The sequence below is a fragment of the Haliotis rufescens genome, unplaced genomic scaffold, assembly GCF_023055435.1.
Source record: "Haliotis rufescens isolate VD_foot unplaced genomic scaffold, xgHalRufe1.0.p SCAF_80, whole genome shotgun sequence".
In the NCBI taxonomy this organism is placed as follows: Eukaryota; Metazoa; Mollusca; class Gastropoda; order Lepetellida; family Haliotidae; genus Haliotis; species Haliotis rufescens.
The window spans coordinates 806,340-825,579 of NW_025964373.1; the positions used below are offsets into that span (position 1 = coordinate 806,340).

The 19,240-nt window shown below is 46.6% G+C and overlaps 2 protein-coding genes across 51 annotated transcripts in view; both read left to right on the forward strand.

Moving 5' to 3' along the window:
• LOC124137436 (titin-like) overlaps nt 1-7,784 on the forward strand; it is a 228,112-nt gene extending 220,328 nt beyond the window's left edge. For all 50 annotated transcript variants that reach the window (XM_048390069.1, XM_048390071.1, XM_048390070.1 and 47 more), the window contains one exon: nt 5,998-7,784. In XM_048390069.1, the coding sequence (XP_048246026.1) occupies nt 5,998-6,199 (202 nt within the window). In that variant the 3' untranslated portion in view covers nt 6,200-7,784. The remainder of the gene's footprint in view (nt 1-5,997) is intronic.
• Nucleotides 7,785-13,993: 6,209 nt separating this feature from the next.
• Nucleotides 13,994-18,715, forward strand: LOC124137382 (DNA-3-methyladenine glycosylase-like). The gene is made up of 3 exons (XM_048390014.1): nt 13,994-14,057; nt 16,189-16,787; nt 17,797-18,715. The coding sequence occupies exons 2-3, from the start codon at nt 16,205-16,207 to the stop codon at nt 18,177-18,179; spliced, it is 966 nt and encodes a 321-aa protein (XP_048245971.1). The 5' UTR covers nt 13,994-14,057; nt 16,189-16,204; the 3' UTR covers nt 18,180-18,715.
• Nucleotides 18,716-19,240: the final 525 nt, after the last annotated feature.

The following is a 19,240-nucleotide window of genomic DNA, read 5'->3' on the forward strand; positions in this document are numbered from 1 at the left end:
GCCCCATACAGCCACATAGGACCACACAGTGCCCAATACAGCCACATAGGACCACACAGTGCCCCATACAGCCGCATAGGACCACACAGTGCCCCATACAGCCGCATAGGACCACACAGTGCCCCATACAGCCCCATAGGACCGCACAGTGCCCCATACAGCCACACAGTGCCCCATACAGCCACACAGTGCCCCATACAGCCACACAGTGCCCCCTACAGCCACAAACAGCCCAATAGGACCTCACAGTACCTCACAGTGCCCAATACAGCCCCATAGGACCACACAGTGCCCGATACAGCCACACATTGCCCAATACAGCCACATAGGACCACAGAGTGCCCCATACAGCCACATAGGGCCACACATTGCCCCATACAGCCACATAGGGCCACACAGTGCCACATACAGCCACATAGGGCCACACATTGCCCCATACAGCCAAATAGGGCTACACAGTGCCCCATACAGCCCTACAGGGCTACACAGTGCCCCATACAGCCCCATAGGACCACACAGTGCCCTATACAGCCACACAGTGCCCCATACAGCCACATAGAACCACACATTGCCCCATACAGCCAAATAGGGCTACACAGTGCCCCATACAGCCCTACAGGGCTACACAGTGCCCCATACAGCCCCATAGGACCACACATTGCCCCATACAGCCACATAGGACCACACAGTGCCCTATACAGCCACACAGTGCCCCATACAGCCACACAGTGCCCCATACAGCCACATAGGGCCACACAGTGCCCCATACAGCCACATAGGGCCACACAGTGCCCCATACAGCCACATAGAACCACACAGTGCCCCATACAGCCACATAGGGCCACACAGTGCCCCATACAGCCCCATAGGACCACACATTGCCCCATACAGCCACATAGGACCACACAGTGCCCTATACAGCCACACAGTGCCCCATACAGCCACACAGTGCCCCATACAGCCACATAGGGCCACACAGTGCCCCATACAGCCACATAGGGCCACACAGTGCCCCATACAGCAACATAGAACCACACAGTGCCCCATACAGCCACATAGGGCCACACAGTGCCCCATACAGCCACATAGGGCCACACAGTGCCCCATACAGCCACATAGGACCACACAGTGCCCCATACAGCCACATAGGACCACACAGTTCCCCATACAGCCACGTAGGACCACACAGTGCCCCATACAGCCACATAGGACCACACAGTGCCCCATACAGCCACATAGGACCACACAGTGCCCCATACAGCCACACAGTGCCCCATACAGCCCCATAGGACCACACATTGCCCCATACAGCCACATAGGACCACACATTGCCCCATACAGCCACATAGGACCACACAGTGCCCCATACAGCCACATAGGGCCACACAGTGCCCCATACAGCCACATAGAACCACACAGTGCCCCATACAGCCACATAGGACCACACATTGCCCCATACAGCCACATAGGACCACACATTGCCCCATACAGCCAAATAGGGCTACACAGTACCCCATACAGCCCCATACAACCACATAGAACCACACATTGCCCCATACAGCCACATAGGACCACACATTGCCCCATACAGCCACATAGGACCACACATTGCCCCATACAGCCACATAGGACCACACAGTGCCCAATACAGCCACATAGGGCCACACAGTGCCCCATACAGCCACATAGAACCACACAGTGCCCCATACAGCCACATAGGACCACACAGTGCCCCATACAGCCACATAGGGCCACACAGTGCCCCATACAGCCCCATACAGCCACATAGGACCACACAGTGCCCCATACAGCCACATAGGACCACACAGTGCCCCATACAGCCACATAGGACCACACAGTTCCCCATACAGCCACGTAGGACCACACAGTGCCCCATACAGCCACATAAGACCACACAGTGCCCCATACAGCCACATAGGGCCACACAGTGCCCAATACAGCCACATAGGGCCACACAGTGCCCAATACAGCCACATAGGGCCACACAGTGCCCAATACAGCCACATAGAACCACACAGTGCCCCATACAGCCACATAGGGCCACACAGTGCCCCATACAGCCACACAGTGCCCCATACAGCCACACAGTGCCCCATACAGCCACATAGGGCCATAAAGTGCCCCATACAGCCACATAGGGCCACACAGTGCCCCATACAGCCACATAAGACCACACAGTGCCCAATACAGCCACATAGGGCCACACAGTGCCCAATACAGCCACATAGGGCCACACAGTGCCCAATACAGCCACATAGAACCACACAGTGCCCCATACAGCCACATAGGGCCACACAGTGCCCCATACAGCCACACAGTGCCCCATACAGCCACACAGTGCCCCATACAGCCACATAGGGCCATAAAGTGCCCCATACAGCCACATAGGGCCACACAGTGCCCCATACAGCCACATAAGACCACACAGTGCCCAATACAGCCACATAGGGCCACACAGTGCCCAATACAGCCACATAGGGCCACACAGTGCCCAATACAGCCACATAGGGCCACACAGTGCCCAATACAGCCACATAGAACCACACAGTGCCCCATACAGCCACATAGGGCCACACAGTGCCCCATACAGCCACACAGTGCCCAATACAGCCACATAGAACCACACAGTGCCCCATACAGCCACATAGAACCACACAGTGCCCAATACAGCCACACAGTGCCCAATACAGCCACATAGAACCACACAGTGCCCCATACAGCCACACAGTGCCCAATACAGCCACATAGAACCACACAGTGCCCCATACAGCCACATAGAACCACACAGTGCCCCATACAGCCACATAGAACCACACAGTGCCCCATACAGCCACACAGTGCCCCATACAGCCACATAGAACCACACAGTGCCCCATACAGCCACATAGAAACACACAGTGCCCCATACAGCCACATAGAACCACACAGTGCCCCATACAGCCACATAGGACCACACAGTGCCCCATACAGACACATAGGGCCACACAGTGCCCCATACAGCCACACAGTGCCCCATACAGCCACATAGGACCACACAGTGCCCAATACAGCCACATAGGGCCACACAGTGCCCCATACAGCCACATAGGACCACACAGTTCCCCATACAGCCACGTAGGACCACACAGTGCCCCATACAGCCACATAAGACCACACAGTGCCCCATACAGCCACATAGGGCCACACAGTGCCCAATACAGCCACATAGGGCCACACAGTGCCCAATACAGCCACATAGGGCCACACAGTGCCCAATACAGCCACATAGAACCACACAGTGCCCCATACAGCCACATAGGACCACACAGTGCCCAATACAGCCACATTGGGCTACACAGTGCCCCATACAGCCACATACAGCCACATACAGCCACACATTGCCCCATACAGCCACATTGGGCCATACAGTGCCCCATACAGCCACACAGTGCCCCATACAGCCCCACAGTGCCCCATACAGCCCCACAGTGCCCCATACAGCCACATTGGGCCATACAGTGCCCCATACAGCCACATAGGACCACACAGTGCCCCATACAGCCACGTAGGACCACACAGTGCCCCATACAGCCACACAGTGCCCCATACAGCCACACAGTGCCCCATACAGCCCCACAGTGCCCCATACAGCCACATAGGACCACACAGTGCCCAATACAGCCACACAGTGCCCCATACAGCCACATAGGGCCACACAGTGCCCCATACAGCCACATTGGGCCATACAGTGCCCCATACAGCCACATAGGACCACACAGTGCCCCATACAGCCAAATAGGGCTACACAGTGCCCCATACAGCCACATTGGGCCATACAGTGCCCCATACAGCCACATTGGGCCATACAGTGCCCCATACAGCCACACAGTGCCCCATACAGCCACATAGGACCACACAGTGCCCATACAGCCACATAGGACCACACAGTGCCCAATACAGCCACACAGTGCCCCATACAGCCACATAGGGCCACACAGTGCCCAATACAGCCACATAGGGCCACACAGTGCCCCATACAGCCACATTGGGCCATACAGTGCCCCATACAGCCACATAGGGCCACACAGTGCCCCATACAGCCACGTAGGACCACACAGTGCCCCATACAGCCACATAGGGCCACACAGTGCCCAATACAGCCACACAGTGCCCCATACAGCCACATAGGGCCACACAGTGCCCAATACAGCCACATAGGGCCACACAGTGCCCAATACAGCCACATAGAACCACACAGTGCCCCATACAGCCACATAGGGCCATACTGTGCCCCATACAGCCACATAGGACCACACAGTGCCCCATACAGCCACATAGGACCACACAGTGCCCCATACAGCCACATAGGACCACACAGTTCCCCATACAGCCACGTAGGACCACACAGTGCCCCATACAGCCACATAAGACCACACAGTGCCCCATACAGCCACATAGGGCCACACAGTGCCCAATACAGCCACATAGGGCCACACAGTGCCCAATACAGCCACATAGGGCCACACAGTGCCCAATACAGCCACATAGAACCACACAGTGCCCCATACAGCCACATAGGACCACACAGTGCCCCATACAGCCACATAGGGCCACACAGTGCCCCATACAGCCACATAGGGCCACACAGTGCCCAATACAGCCACATAGGGCCACACAGTGCCCAATACAGCCACATAGAACCACACAGTGCCCCATACAGCCACATAGGACCACACAGTGCCCAATACAGCCACATAGGGCCACACAGTGCCCCATACAGCCACATAGGGCCATACAGTGCCACATACAGCCACATAGAACCACACAGTGCCCCATACAGCCCCACAGGGCCACACAGTGCCCCATACAGCCACATAGGGCCATACAGTGCCCCATACAGCCCCACAGTGCCCGATACAGCCACACAGTGCCCCATACAGCCACATAGGGCCACACAGTGCCCCATACAGCCACATAGAACCACACAGTGCCCCATACAGCCACATAGGACCACACAGTGCCCCATACAGCCACATAGGACCACACAGTGCCCCATACAGCCACACAGTGCCCCATACAGCCACATAGAACCACACAGTGCCCCATACAGCCCCACAGGGCCACACAGTGCCCCATACAGCCACATAGGACCACACAGTGCCCCATACAGCCACATAGGACCACACAGTGCCCCATACAGCCACATAGGACCACACAGTGCCCCATACAGCCCCATAGAACCACACAGTGCCCCATACAGCCACATAGGACCACACAGTGCCCCATACAGCCACATAGGACCACACAGTGCCCCATACAGCCACATAGGACCACACAGTGCCCCATACAGCCACATAGGACCACACAGTGCCCCATACAGCCACATAGGACCACACAGTGCCCCATACAGCCACATAGGACCACACAGTGCCCCATACAGCCACATAGGGCCACACAGTGCCCCATACAGCCACATAGGGCCACACAGTGCCCAATACAGCCACATAGGGCCACACAGTGCCCAATACAGCCACATAGGGCCACACAGTGCCCAATACAGCCACATAGAACCACACAGTGCCCCATACAGCCACATAGGACCACACAGTTCCCCATACAGCCACATAGAACCACACAGTGCCCCATACAGCCACATAGGGCCACACAGTGCCCAATACAGCCACATAGGGCCACACAGTGCCCAATACAGCCACATAGGGCCACACAGTGCCCAATACAGCCACATAGAACCACACAGTGCCCCATACAGCCACATAGGACCACACAGTTCCCCATACAGCCACATAGGACCACACAGTGCCCAATACAGCCACATTGGGCCATACAGTGCCTTTTATTTACAAGTGTGTGCCTGATAAGGAAAGTCTATTATTAAAACTATTCATGCACTGTAGAAACTTTCCATTTCATTTAACAAAATTTTCTAGTCAGCCATATTGTGACACACTTAAATTTGATTTGTAATGTCTTCTGTAGACTTATGCTGAAGAAGGAGATCCACATGAAGACCACCATTGGACCCGACGGTCGCGAGCAAACCATGGTAAAGGAGGACATCCAGGTGCGCCAGGAGAACGACCCCCCGGAGGAACTACGTGACAGCATGCAGGAGATTATTAACCAGTTCATGGTGGCCGAGATGCCACAACAGAGGCAGGCTCTTGAAGATGATGTGTAGACGTGCACAGCCCGCAGCCAGACTTGACGTCTGCTCTTCTCAGGGCATCTGCCGTCTGCTGCAATCTCATTGTGGTGCTTCTTCTGGTTACCAGTGCTTCATCCAGGGTACAATGGAAGGTTGACATCCGGGACAGAGAACAGGAGTTTGTTTGTAATCAGGACCTAATTGGACAGAGGATACGAAATTGATGAAATGATTTTCTACATGTTGGATATGGGATTTCAATATATCCTGGATTAAGCACTATTATTTCAGCTGTTGAGCAACTATTACTTGCCACTTACAACCCATTCTTAAGGAACAGTTGTTTTGCAGTGTTTACATTGTCACTGAAACTGAACACATGTTGAAGTATTTTATTCCACAAGTATGATTTCATTTTATTTCCTGTATTGGCAGTAGCATTTTCAAAAATATACATGGAACATTTAGCATGTAACCTTTTGGCAAATATTTACACCTAGTATCTTCATCAAGCTTAGCATTTCATCAAGGGCATTCCTCTATTTTCAACAAGAGATTGAGCCACGTTGGTACATTTTCCTGCAACTGGCTGCAAGACATCTACCTTGGTATTCCATTCAAGTTGATCTTTGCAATGTACATCAGACATACTCATCATTCTACAATATTTGCCGTGTTTGACTGATGTGTTGTTTGAGCTGCACGTTTGGCTTGATAATACGTATAGCTACTGCCAATAGCAAGCCATTTTTCAATCGAGGGGCATATTGGGAAAGATTGCCTTGTTTCATGAAAGAGAAACGGAATGATGATATTCCACTCACAGCACTACAGAATTTTGTATGACATTATGCATTACCATTCCAGACGATGCTTAGCACTGCCAATATGCCCTTCAACGGATACATGTTTGACAGGTCTGGTCTGCACCTGCAAATGATGTTATTTATTGCACTGACATTTTCTGTTACTGCTTCCATTTTGTCTGCAAATTCTGACATTTTGCATGTTTTGAAATAAATAGTCATGATTATATACTCTACGAATGTGACACAGACATTGATGATGCCCCAAGATTTAACCAGATCCTACACTCTAGGACATACGACATAACATATCGCTCCTATCCAGATCGGCCCCATTCAGTCTGGATTGGACCGATTGCACATTTCCCCCGATCTGAACCTGACGGGGTTGGTATTTGACGGTACGGTATTCGTGTTTTATGTGGACGGTAGGCTGCTGTAATTCATTGATATTGGTGTCATTAATGCATTTTTCTGAAGTCTATGGATACCGAACTAAGGTGGTTTGTGGGATTATAATGGATTTTAATTTATCAGCACGTATTTGTAAATTTAGGTGCCTGAGTTTCTAGCCATATCTATTTGTACATGACACAGTGTTTTAGTAACTTGTACTAACTCTGTTAGTGCCTCCGATGTGACTGTATCTGTTCTGAGCAAAGATCTCCCTAGGTGTACACAACTCTACTTTCTTTTTTATCATATCTGATTGAGATCTGTTTTAGAATGTATTGCCTCCGTTGAACCATCCATAATGTTGTGAAGTTATATGATTAATCTCATCTTAATAAATGCTTTAGTATGCCATATAATCATGTGTTTGTTGTCTCACTACTTATGTCCCATGTGATTCTTGTTTGGAATTCGTCATCAGTAACAGGGGCTGGTCGTACCACTGTTATCAGTATTCTATCCTTATTGTCCTCCTGTGGGGATAAAGGGTTAGAATAGGTCACCTTTTACCCATGATGGTCGTAACTTGGTTGATTGCTTGTCATTGTACCCTGACTGCGTGGATCAATGCTCATAAAATCAATCCCTGGATTGACTGGTCAAGACTTGATTATTTATAAGCTGCCGTCATAAAGCTGGAATATTGTAAACAAAAAACAAACAGAACAACTGATAATGTGTGAGACTCGGAATGCTGATGCGACCAGCCCAGATTACTGACGGACCACCCAAGATAACTGGTGCTGACATGTGATGTGTTGGCACTGTCACCCAGTCTTCTGTGGGGAGATATGAGGTGAGAAAGGACCCCATCCCTTTATTGCTGGTAATAAGAGGCCATTAAATAGGATCAAGGAGTCAGGCTTGGTGACTTGGTTGACTGCTTGTCATTGGTTAACTCATGCCAGAGATCATATACCGGTATATAGTCTCATGCCAACCACTAGTTTGTCTGGCCCAGATCCGACTAAACTATTCACAGGCTGCTGAAATAAATCAAGAATAAATCGAGAATAAATCTGCCTACAGCAAAGAACAATGAAAAGCTACAGGCATGCCTACTTCCGACATGGCAGTAAGGCAATGAATGTGCTTTCATGCAGCTGCAGTATTGCAGTTAAGTCTTTGTTTCTTGTTTAAGACCGCACTCAGCAATATTCCAGCCACATGACAGCGGTCTGTAAATAATCCATTCTGGACCAGACAATCCCGTGATTGAGATAATGAACATTGATCCAAGCAATTTGGATACAATGACATGCGTCAATCAAGTGAGGGAACCTGACCACCCGATCCCGTTAGTCGCCTCTCACGACAAACATAGATGCCTTTTACGGCAAGCATGGGTTGCTGAAGACCTGTTCTACCCCGGAGCTTCACTGGTGTGCGGGGCGGTCGGGTAGCCTAGTGGTTAAAGCGTTCGCTCGTCACGCCGACATGGGTACAATGTGTGAAGCCCATTTCTGGTGTCCCCCGCCATGATGTTGCTGGAATATTGCTAAAAGCGGCGTAAAACCATACTCACTCACTCACTCACTGGTGTGCAGTTAAGTCAGACCAGGCTGTAAATAAACTAATTTGTACCAGGCAAATCAGCAGTTCATAGAAGCAGTTTAGGAACACATGTCATACATTGTGACCACTAGTTTATGTTTTAGTCTGTTCTTACAACAATCAGAGCTGCTGACTGCTTGTGTCAGTTCTGTCATGGCATGTCAGCCTCAAGTGCTGTAGGTCTTGGATGTTTACCACATTAGTGAACCCCTACAGCATGTGTGTGCTGCTCACAAACCTAGAAACATAATCACGACGCATCTAGGATTTGAACCCAGTGTCCTAGGTATTCTGACTTGCCAAAGGAATCCTGGTGCCACCCCTCCAAGACAAGAATATACATAAGATACTGTTCATGTGTAAGCAGACACCTACCCACAATATATCGTTACATAAAAAAACAAAAACAGATTCAGTCAAATAAATTTACTACAAAAGATGAAGTTGTATCCCATGTAAAGAACAATGTCAGAAGGTTCTGTGATCAGCAGCCGTTTATATCATGAGTGCTCCTGAAATATGCAACTAGTCACCTCTGTGAGGAGACCACCTCCGTGGTCTAGTGAATAGAGCATCTGCCCGGAGAGTGCAAGGTCGTTGGTTCGATCCCCGGCCCCGTCATACCAAAAACTAACAAAGGTCCCGCACGTACAAGCAGTCACACACACACAACGTTAAACGCCGTTTCACCTCACCTCACCTCACACAGTTCACACAGTAGCGAGAGTGTCCACCTTGTGTATTGATGCAGGCATGACGCCATCGCCACATTGAGGCCGTTAAACAGTGAAGAAATTATTTTGTGAATGGCTGCAGTCCATACCTGAGGGAGATAAAGGTGGCGTTTCTGCAAGGTCGCAAGCGTTGTTCCATTACATCCCAGACATGTTCGATCGGTGACAGACCTTGCAGGTCAGAGTAACACATTAACGTTGTTCGGAATCAGACACCGCTGGCATCATGTGGTTTGGAAATTCTGTTGCAAAAACGGTGAAAGGAACGTCATCTTCCCTAGGCAAGGGAGTTAAATGACTGTAAACTGGACTTAATAGTCAGTTAACTCCCTTGCCTCGGGAAGATGAAGGGTCGTTTTGAAATCTCACCTGGTGTCTCGCAGCATTCAAATTGCCATCAACTACAAACATTTGACTCCTTCCTGAAGCTGTTATTCCAACCCAGATCATAACGCCGCCATCCCCAAAGTGATCGCCCATCAAGAACACATGGCGTGCAACACCTGCATCGACGCCTGCAGACACTGTCCTGCCAATGGATCAGTGAAGAAAGAAACGTTACTCCTTACCATACGTCTGCACCATTGAAGACGTTGGTGTTCAGCCGTCAGGATTGGCCGTTTTGCCGGGCACTTCGTGTGGATGTTGTAGATGCTTTGACGTAATGGACTTTTACGCCTCTTTCGCTAGGGATGGTAACATTCATGACCAACTCGTCCCATTCCAAATGTTGTACGGATTTGGTTGTTTGGTTGGTTTGATGTTTAACGCCGCACTCAGCAATATTCCAGCTATATGACGGCGGTATGTAATTAATCGAGTCTTGACCAGACAATCCAATGATTAATATCATGACCATCGATCCACGTAATTTGGATCGATGACATGCATCAATCAAATCAGCGAGCCTGACCACCCGATCCCGTTAGTCGCCTCTTACGGCTAGCATAGTCGCCTTTTACGGCTAGCATGGGTGAAGACCTATTCTACCCCGATCTTCGCGGGTTGTGGGTTACGGAATCACGCGAGTGGTGACCAATGGGATGGTAAGGGTTCAGGGAGCTGCTGCCTACAACCTGTGTTTACGCATGCGTGGTTAGAAACCATATGTCTTGGCGAGGGGTTGTCACGGGTGGGCGGTCTACGGGGACGGTCTCTGACGTGGTTGTTCTGTTGATGACGTCGACGTAAGTGCCATGTGGTGTTCATTTGAACGCTGAACTGGGGACATGCAAAGCCCCTCGATTCAAACATTCCTATGGCTCGCCATCTGTAGTATTCATATAGGTGTGAAATATTAAAACGTTCAAGTGTTGTTTTTCTGAACTCTGCAATTTCAGCGATTGCTTGGAGTGGCAGTGATATGGGATTGGATATGTGGCCTTTTATAGAGAAAACTTGAAGTGATTTCTCCCAACTATTCGTCATTTCTTGCTAACAACATGCTATACCATTTGCTTTGTTGCGTTTCGTCGAGCTTTTTCATGGACATGTTTTCCTGGTTCAAATCTTGAAAATTTATATAAAGGTTTGGAAGTGAAAATAATGTCTTTTACTTTTGAGTATAGTTACATCCATCTACATGGACTTTTGAGAATGCCATTTACTATTTTAAACAATCATGTATACATAGTTCCTGATAACAATTTCATGGATTATATAATTATTCTTCTTTTCACGGGTTACAAAGTTATCAGTTATGCAGTAAAACAATGGTTGGAACTTTGGATATGTACACATACATGCAATTTTTAGGCAGAGGCATTTTGTGGTTATGTAATGAGCCGTGTGCCTGGGGGTCATGGAGAGCTATTTGAAGCGTATCTCATCTTGGGGGTCATGGTATGGTTGTGCGAATGAAATCTTTCCAGATCGATCAATGTTTGGGATAATTATGGTCAAAGGTCGTTTTACGCCGCTTTTAGCAATATTCCAGGAATATCACGACGGGGCACACCAGTAATGGGCATCACACACTGTACCCATGTGGGGAATCGAATCTGTGTTTTCGGCGTGACGAGCGAACGAATAAACACAAGGCTTATAAAATATTCTACCATGAATTTGGAAAATACTCGATTCTGATTGCAGCGTTAGAAATTGGCACTAGTCCTATAGTCCTTGTCAAACTGCCCAATAGTTAAGGTATCACAAGGAGTAGTAGAAATTGGCCCTTTTTAAGGGTTTTGCTGTATGTTATCTCTATAAGGACCAGTGGACGAAAACTGTTAGTTTCTACCGCTGGATTGGTCAGTCAGAGGTATCAAATCACAATAAACCGCCTATGATTGAAACAGTCGATTTGACGGCACCATCGCGGGAGCTAATATTTGTTAGAATAGCAGAAAAGCAGCCATTGTCGGTAGGCAATTATAGGCTACAAAATGCAATATTGCGGTTACTACAATATTCAAAGGGTGTGTGTTCGGTTCCAGATTCAATTTAGCGCGGTTAAATCTACTGGTAACCTAACTCTACATTGAAAATACGGTCTGCTAAATGTCATGTCACTCAGGGTGATACTGCTCACATCTACGTTATGATATTATTATCGTGGATATCGATACTCAGAGTTAGTGTCGGGAATCGAACCCGGGTCCACGGCGTGACGAGCGAACGCTAAACCACTGTCTACTCGACCGCCCCGTTTCTCAGAGTTATATTGTTCGATAGTATATGATACTTTCTTAGATTATGATATCAGTTGTGAGTAGTATCAAATACTTGGATGAAAGTACCATCCACGTAGATGTAAACACTAATACGCTTTCATGGGTATCACTCGTCGTGATATTGCTAAAAGTGGCGTACAATTGTACTCTCATAAACAGTATGGACATATTCTTTTCATATTTGTTCTAGCTCTAGCTTCCAGGAAAAAGTGAAACACTACTTCCAACCTATCAACTCCATCATACGACTTGTTATGAAAGATATTGTTAATTGAAGTAATGTATGTAACTGGTTGCAGCAAATTTTTAGTGGTTGTCGTATTGAATGCAAATATACAAATATTAGTAAATATTCTTATAAATGCTAAAAACGGCGGTTTAGGTTCTTGCCTTTGTCTCGTGATGCGTTAATACAGGTGTAGGTTGGGTAATGCCAGGCCGCGGACCAGTAGATCCAGACCTCGAGACAAGTAGATCCAGACCTCGAGACAAGTAGATCCAGACCTCGAGACAAGCTGCGTATTACACGCAGATATAACAACACTCAATAATTCAATGAAGCCTTTTCAACTTGCATACCTACATTTCTTTCCATGTGTCTATTTAGTGATCGAATGCAGGCATCTTATACACATTAGCTCTACTGCGGGGACTTATGCATGAGAAAGGGCTGCGTCTCGCTTATTGTTAATTAGAAAAGTAATTAGTGTACATATATCATATACACTTGGTTACACACTGCTCATGTGTGTCCCTGTTGTGAGTTGTTACACACCTGAGGCAACACACGAACAGATACAAATCACAAGACACCCGAAACAAGCATTTTCAGCAGAATTATGTAAACAAGTGTCCACTGATAGGTTTCAACTACCAACTAGACTGCACCCAGGGGGCCAAAGATCAAACACCAAAAGAAAACTATCAATGTACCCAAAGTGATGAGACAGTAAAAGGCTAAAACTTGTATCTAGAACCTGGTACGTCTATCAAGACATGCATCATTTTATTCCCCATCGGGTTAGAAATAATGAGAGTTTCCTAAAACTCGTATGTGCATCAGTTCAAATATCACTTCACGCGCACCACTGTATTACGTCATCCTGACGGCATTGTCGTCGTCATTCGAATCGTATTGTGGCGTAAGGTCAGAATGATGTCACACTAGAAACGACGTCATAGATGACGATTGTTGACGTCTGATCAGTAAAAATCTTTTAAATGGTAGCTGAAAAGGATTAAGAAATGATGAGTAATAAAGAAATTTGTACATAAATCTGTACATAACCGAGTCTCGATCAGGCAATCCAGTGATTGATAGTAGGAGTAACGATACACGGTGTCGGAGTACCAAGTCGCCGAGACTGACCACCAGATCTATTTCTTCCTTGTCAAATTGCAAAGGGACTAACTTGCAACAAGACGATGCTATTATGATACAGGACTCCTCGTGTGTCCAAGCTCAATCACATATGATATGTTCAATACATAACGCAAAGACAGGAGGTGTGAACTAAAGGTTCCTATTTACCAGGACAACAAACGGAGTCTCAACCTGGTTATTTTAGAGACGCTTCACGCATTATGGCATTTCCGGGATAACTCGCAAACCCGGAAAAAGTAGATTGACCTCTGCCTTGCCCAGCAACGTGTGGACGTTTCATGACTCCGAGTGAGTTAGTTTTATGAGCATTTTGGTCTTGTCATGTGTGTGTTGTGTGTATGAGAGAGAGAGAGAGAGAGAGAGAACGTTTCATGACCCCGAGTGAGTTAGTTTGATGAGCATTTTGGTCTTGTCATGTGTGTTGTGTGTATGAGAGAGAGAGAGAGAGAGAGAGAGAGAGAACGTTTCATGACTCCGAGTGAGTTAGTTTTATGAGCATTTTGGTCTTGTCATGTGTGTGTTGTGTGTAGGAGAGAGAGAGAGAGAGAGAGAGACGTGTGAACATTTTATGACTTCGAGTGAGTTGTTTTTATGAGCATTTTGGTCTTGTCATGTTAGTGTTGTGTGTATGAGAGAGAGAGAGAGAGAGAGAGAGAGAGAGATAGAGAATTAGACTTTTGTCTTGATCATTGGTGATTAGCGTTTTGGTTTTTTTTGGCAAATTTCAAGAAACACTGTAACCTCTGTCCAGTCAGACATGCTCTGAGCCAGCCACACACTTTGTGTCGCAGGATGTTGAGTGAGTGAGTGACTTGGGTTTAATGCTCCTTTGAACAGTATTCCAGTTACATCACATGACAGCTTACTGTGGGAGGAAAGCAGCATGTGATTCATCCTTTGGGTGTCTACCACTTTTATGTTTGTTTGTTTGTTGTTTAATGCCTCTCTCGGCAATATTCCAGCTATATGACGTGGTCTGTAAATTATCGAGTCTGGACCAGACAATCCAGTGATTGACATCATGAACATCCATCCACGCAGTTGGGATACGATGACATGCATCACTTTAATGAAACCCACGAGCACGGATATGGTGGTGACAAACCTAGACACAATAACAGGGTGGGTGAACTCGGATTTGAACCCACAATCAAGGTTCCTGCCACATATTTAAGATGCTGCTCTGGATTACAATTTGCGATATATCTTAGATTGTTACAGACGTGTGTTTGATGCATAGGTGGATCACGATTGTTTTACTTCTTATTCCAAGTGTCTTTAAGTATTGATTCTTACCTTAGACGTTTGCTTTAGTAACTGTTACACCAAATACTAATTATTAGTGAAATTAGTGGTGAAAATGTAAATATTTTCATCCATTGATCCCTACTTAACACTGCCAATTGTAAATCGTCAGTGTGCGAGGTATTTGGCAATCTTGTCTGTGAAAAAGATGGCTTACGCACCACCGATAAGAGCACATGCAAGTATCATGATACATATTGGATCATGAGAAAGGTATCATGATACGTATCTGATACAGGTGGTGTATCATCCCAGCCCTAGTTGTAAGAGGTTTTTGATGCACAAATGTACTGAAAATAGTGACCCTCCCCTAATGCCTAGCATATTTTTGGATGACCCTCACCGTGTCCCTATTCAGTTTTTTTCATGACCCTCCCTGAAAAGACAAAATGCAAAAGCATTTTATTTTTCATTATAAGATGTCCCGTTTTTTCATGACCCTCTTTAAATATGTGTATTTTTTTATGTGATGCTCTCCTAGAGACTGTCATATTTTTTGGTGACACACCCACCCTATAATAATTGACCGATCCCTTTTTCAATGCCAATGTTGAGGTTTTACGTTTTGAAAAACTGCAGTGGTTTCTCTTTACACATGCTGATCAGGATTTGAAATATATAGAATTCCCTTGTCAAGAAGGATTTAAATGACATTTTAGTCTCACAACACCCTAGCATGTCTTCTTCTAACATGATCACTACTTTGTTAAACACCGGAGGTATTTTGTGTTAAGAAAATAAGATACAAGTTAAGATAAAAGTGTTGATAATTAACCAAGCAATTTGCATTTGATAGTCATGTTATTTGTGTTGAAAGCATGAAATTTTTACACTTAAAAAAGGTGTTGGGCTGGAGGGCTGTGCATAAGGAATTTATTAGTAGTGAGTGAGTGAGTATGGTTTTACGCTGCTTTTAGCAATATTCCAGCAATATCACGGCGGGGGACACCAGAAATGGGCTTCACACATTGTACCCATGTCGGGAATCGAACCCGGGTCTTTGGCGTGACGAGCGAACGCTTTTACCATCAGGCTACCCGATCGCCCCGAATTTAATAGTAAGTTTATGAGAAGGACCATATTGATTTCATCTCTGATATTATTTATGATCCAGACCCCTAGCCCAGAACATGTCGACAAGGAGGAGGAAGCTGCAAGACAAGAAGACCATCACCTGCCCTACTGATCCCAAAGTCCCCAAAACAGATGTTGAGGAACCTACCTCGATTGCAGGACCCTCTGCAGATGAAGGTTCAGGAGAAAAACACAACCCCTGTCAGAATTCCATACTTTCTAAATTAAAATCAAAATTAAGTCAAGCTGACACAGCACAAACTGATGCCGATATAATATCTAAAGACACCAGCAGTCCCTACTTTTCCAATGTCAGAAGTCCTGAGGAACTGGATGAGGCATCAGTTGAGGATCCGGGAGAGGCTACTCAGCCAAAACGACTTTCTAGAGCATTTTATGAACAGCCATGTGAGGATCTAGCTAAAGCTCTGCTAGGGCAGGTGCTTGTGAGAATTCACAATGGAGAGAGGTTAACAGGGAGGATTGTTGAGACCGAGTCTTATCTTGGCCGAAGAGATAAAGCAGCTCATTCATACAAGGGGAAGACGGACCGAAACACGGCCATGTTCATGTCTCCTGGCACAGCCTACGTCTACAACATCTATGGAATGTATTGTTGCATGAATGTGTCGAGTCAAGGTAATTTATCATACCTCCAAGTCAGAATGATAAGATCTGATTGGTAATTGTGATCTTGATAAAATACTGTGTAACCCGCCTTGGGGGTTAATAAATTTCTCAGTGGGGGAATAAATCTCTTATACCCCGCCATGAGCAATACAGGCTGCATGTGAATTTCTGAGAGGCAGAATAAATCCTTTATACCCTGCTTCAAAGCAAAAAGCTGCATGCTTTTTCCAAGTCAATGGAAGTCATGTAACATAGCACACATTAATCTGAACAGCTGAATTTGTATTAATTCTTTTACACTGTCACATTAAAACATGTCAGTAAGATAAATTGTTGTACACGTTGTAGCAGGATCACGAGGGGTACATAGGGTTTTATGCGTCCCTTGTCCGGCTTGTGTTATAAAACCAAACATGGGACTTATGGTGTAGACCACATAGGCATGTGTGATAAAAAGGACATTTTCATAATTTGTCATCATTTTCCTCACGTTACGATTATGGTTGTTGTTGATATGTGTAGAGAAATACTGTATATATTGATTGTGTTGTGAAAGGTAGCTTGACTCAGATCTATGTTGTTCCCAACTCTTTTTAAACCCATAAGCACAGGTATTGTTCTGGAAGACCAATGATCATATCAAGGTCAAACCCACCACCAGCGAATCCTGGCAACTAAGGTCAGCAACTCCGCAGCTGGCTGAGTGGCCCCTGTGTCCCCCTACTTGACATGGCGTCATCATGTCAGGGAGCAATACACATCATAGGCCAAACTTCTGCCACACTTCTACAGCAAATGTCGCGTAAAAATTCCAATTTAGAATTAATCAATTTTAAAAATATTATTTTGTTATTGTTAATAACGTTTTAACTTTGCATAGCTCATTTCACGGATAACAGAACCAATAAAGAGAAAAAATGTTTTAATAATTAGTTTTACTTTATTGCATCGAATGTGATGTTAAAATTCCCACTGAAACAGGACCGAGCACATCATCAGCCATTTCTACCCATTTCAGGAGAGGGTGAGGCAGTCCTACTCCGATCCCTGGAGCCCCTTGAAGGGAAGACGGTGATGAGCACCTTCAGAGTGGCCAACCGCAAGAAGGGCAGTCCCTGCAAACCTATGAAAGACCGTGAACTCTGCAATGGGCCTTCCAAGCTGACCCAGGCATTGAGGATCGACAAGGCTTCGACCAATCAGGTAGCTCTGCCTTCCCATGATGCCGTCTGGCTGGAGGAAGGGGAGAAGGTGCCAGCCACCAAGATGGTGGTGAGCAAGAGGATCAACATCAACTATGCCGAGGAGTGGAAGGATAAACCGCTGAGGTTCTATGAACTGGGAAATCAGTGTGTTAGTGTTCGGGACAAGGAAGTGGAGAAACTGATGAAGGAAAGTTAGTGGAGTTAAGTGAACCAATTTGATGAAATTTAGGGGCAGTGGAGTGGCCTAGTAGATAAAGTGTTCACTCGTCACACTGAAGACCCGGGTTCAATTCCCCACATGGGTACAATGTGTGAAGCATATGTCTGGTGTCCACCGCTGTGATACCACTAAAAGTGGCGTAAAACAATCAACAGAATATGCATTCATTTAATTTCCTGCTGTAGAGTTTTGATCTATCACACTACGTAACTACTTTGATTTGAAAATGTCATGTCTCAATGACTGATGGAAAGTAGAAGACTTTTCAACCCCAGTATTGGTAGGATGTAGGTGTTCACAAGTATCCAATATGAAATGTATCAGCTACAAATGTGTGTTATCTTGTATACACAACTAGATATGAGACAGATTTTGATACTTCATTCAGGGAGTGTTTGTTTGTTTGTTGTTTAACACCACACTCAGCAATATTCCAGCTATATGACGGGGGTCTGTACATAATCGAGTCTGGACCAGATAATCGAGTGATTGATATCACGAGCATCAATCCACACAATTGGGATACGATGAGATGCATCAACCAACTCATCGAGCCTGACCACCCTTTCCCGGTAGTCACCTCTTACGACAAACGTAGTCGCTTTCTAAAGCAAGCATGGGTTGTTGAAGACCTATTCTACCCCGGATCTTCACAGGTCTTCAGTGAGAGTGGTATTTCAGTTGTATCACAGTGGGTGTATCACGGTTGGTGTATCACGGTGGGTGTATCACGGTTGGTGTATCACGGTGGGTGTATCACGGTTGGTGTATCACGGTTGGTGTATCACGGTTGGTGTATCACGGTTGGTGTATCACGGTGGGTGTATCACGGTTGGTGTATCACGGTGGGTGTATCACGGTTGGTGTATCACGGTTGGTGTATCACGGTTGGTGTATCACGGTGGGTGTATCACGGTGGGTGTATCACGGTTGGTGTATCACGGTGGGTGTATCACGGTGGGTGTATCACGGTGGGTGTATCACGGTTGGTGTATCACGGTGGGTGTATCACGGTTGGTGTATCACGGTGGGTGTAT